Source organism: Calidris pugnax, unplaced genomic scaffold, assembly GCF_001431845.1.
Source record: "Calidris pugnax isolate Ruff unplaced genomic scaffold, ASM143184v1 scaffold535, whole genome shotgun sequence".
Taxonomy (NCBI): Eukaryota; Metazoa; Chordata; class Aves; order Charadriiformes; family Scolopacidae; genus Calidris; species Calidris pugnax.
The window spans coordinates 184,974-186,502 of NW_015091323.1; the positions used below are offsets into that span (position 1 = coordinate 184,974).

At 63.4% G+C, this 1,529-nt stretch overlaps 1 protein-coding gene across 1 annotated transcript in view; it reads left to right on the top strand.

The window, feature by feature from the left end:
- CLPTM1 (cleft lip and palate associated transmembrane protein 1) overlaps nucleotides 1-1,529 on the top strand; it is a 15,542-nt gene that overhangs the window by 11,463 nt on the left and 2,550 nt on the right. Inside the window, exon 13 of the mRNA XM_014960947.1 lies at nucleotides 1,123-1,224. Coding sequence (XP_014816433.1) covers nucleotides 1,123-1,224 — 102 coding nt within the window. The remainder of the gene's footprint in view (nucleotides 1-1,122; nucleotides 1,225-1,529) is intronic.

Below are 1,529 nucleotides of genomic sequence, written 5' to 3' on the forward strand. Positions count from 1 at the left end.
GGCACCCAGCCATCATCATCAGTGACCTGGACGAGGGGACAGAGTGTATCCTCAGCAAGTTCACTGATGGTACCAAACTGGGAGGACTGGCCGACGCTCCAGAGGGCTGGGCCACCATCCAGCGTGACCTGGACAGGCTGGAGAGCGGGAAGAGAAGAACCTCATGAGGTTCATCAAGGGCAAATGTAGGGTCCTGCACCTGGGGAGGAAGAACCCCAGGCACCAGTAGGGGTTAGGGGTGGATCTTCTGGAAAGCACCACTGAGGAGAAGGACCTGGGGGTCCTGGCGGACAATAGGATGACCATGAGCCAGCAATGTGCCCTTGTGGCCAAGAGGCCAATGGGATCCTGGGCTGCGTAGGGAAGAGTGTGGCCAGGAGGTGGAGGGAGGTCATTGTCCCCCTCTGCTCCTCACTGGTGAGGCCACAACTGGAATCCTGTGTCCAGTTCTGGGCTCCCCAGTTCCAGAGAGACAGGGAACTGCTGGAGAGAGTCCAGCGTAGGGCAACAGAGATGATGGAGGGGTTGGAGCATCTCCCTGAGGAGGAAAGGCTGAGAGAGCTGGGGCTCTTGAGCCTGGAGAAGAGAAGGCTGAGGGGAGACCTTATTCATGCTTCCAAGGATCCAAAGGGTGGGTGGAAGGAGGATGGAGCCGGACTCTTTTCAGTGGTTCCCAGTGACAGGACAAGGGGCAACGGGCACAAGCTGGACCAGGGGAAGTTCCACTCAAATCTGAGGAAGAACTTCTTTGGGGTGAGGGTGGCAGAGGGTGCCACACCCAGGGAGGGTGTGGAGTCCCCTTCTCTGGAGATCTTCAGGACCCACCTGGATGCTCCTGAGTGATGTGCTCTGGGCAATCCTGCTTTGGCCGGGGAGTCGGACTGGAGGATCTCTAGAAGGTCCCTTCCAACTCTGACAGTTCCCTGATTGATTCCCTGATGGCACTGCTGGACCTGGTGCCGTTTGCCTCCAGCACGGCATGGCCATGGCACCGGGAGGCTCCAGTACCGGACTGGTTTGGCGCCGTGTGGCTCCAGCACTGCGTGTCTCCGGCACCGCGCCGGCTCCAGCCTCACCCCCCGTCCTCCTCCTTCCCCGCAGCCCCCGGGACCCCCCCTCCAGCTTCTCCTGCTCCTGCTGCCCACCGTGTCCCACCATGAAGCCATCACCACCCGCTGTGATGCCACCACCACCCGCCACGAAGCCACTGCCGCAGCCCCCCAGGTAGGGAGCCCTGGGGGCCGAAAGAGGTGGCTGGGGGGGCTGCTGGCCTGTGCTGCCCGTGACCCCCGCGCCTGGCCTCCCCTCTGCCCTGCCCTGGGAGGGGGAGCAGCCCCCTGGGACCCCCTGCTCCCTGCCAGGAGCCCCCCGCTTTTGGGGAGGGGGTGGGTGCAGGGGGCGTGTAGGGGCATGGGGGGAATAAAGGTGCTGGGCTGTCCCTAACGTGTCCTAGGTCTGTGTCCACAGGGTCCCCCCCCTCCTCCCTGTGTCCCCCCCTTCCCCCCATCCCTGCCCCGGGATGCCCCAGG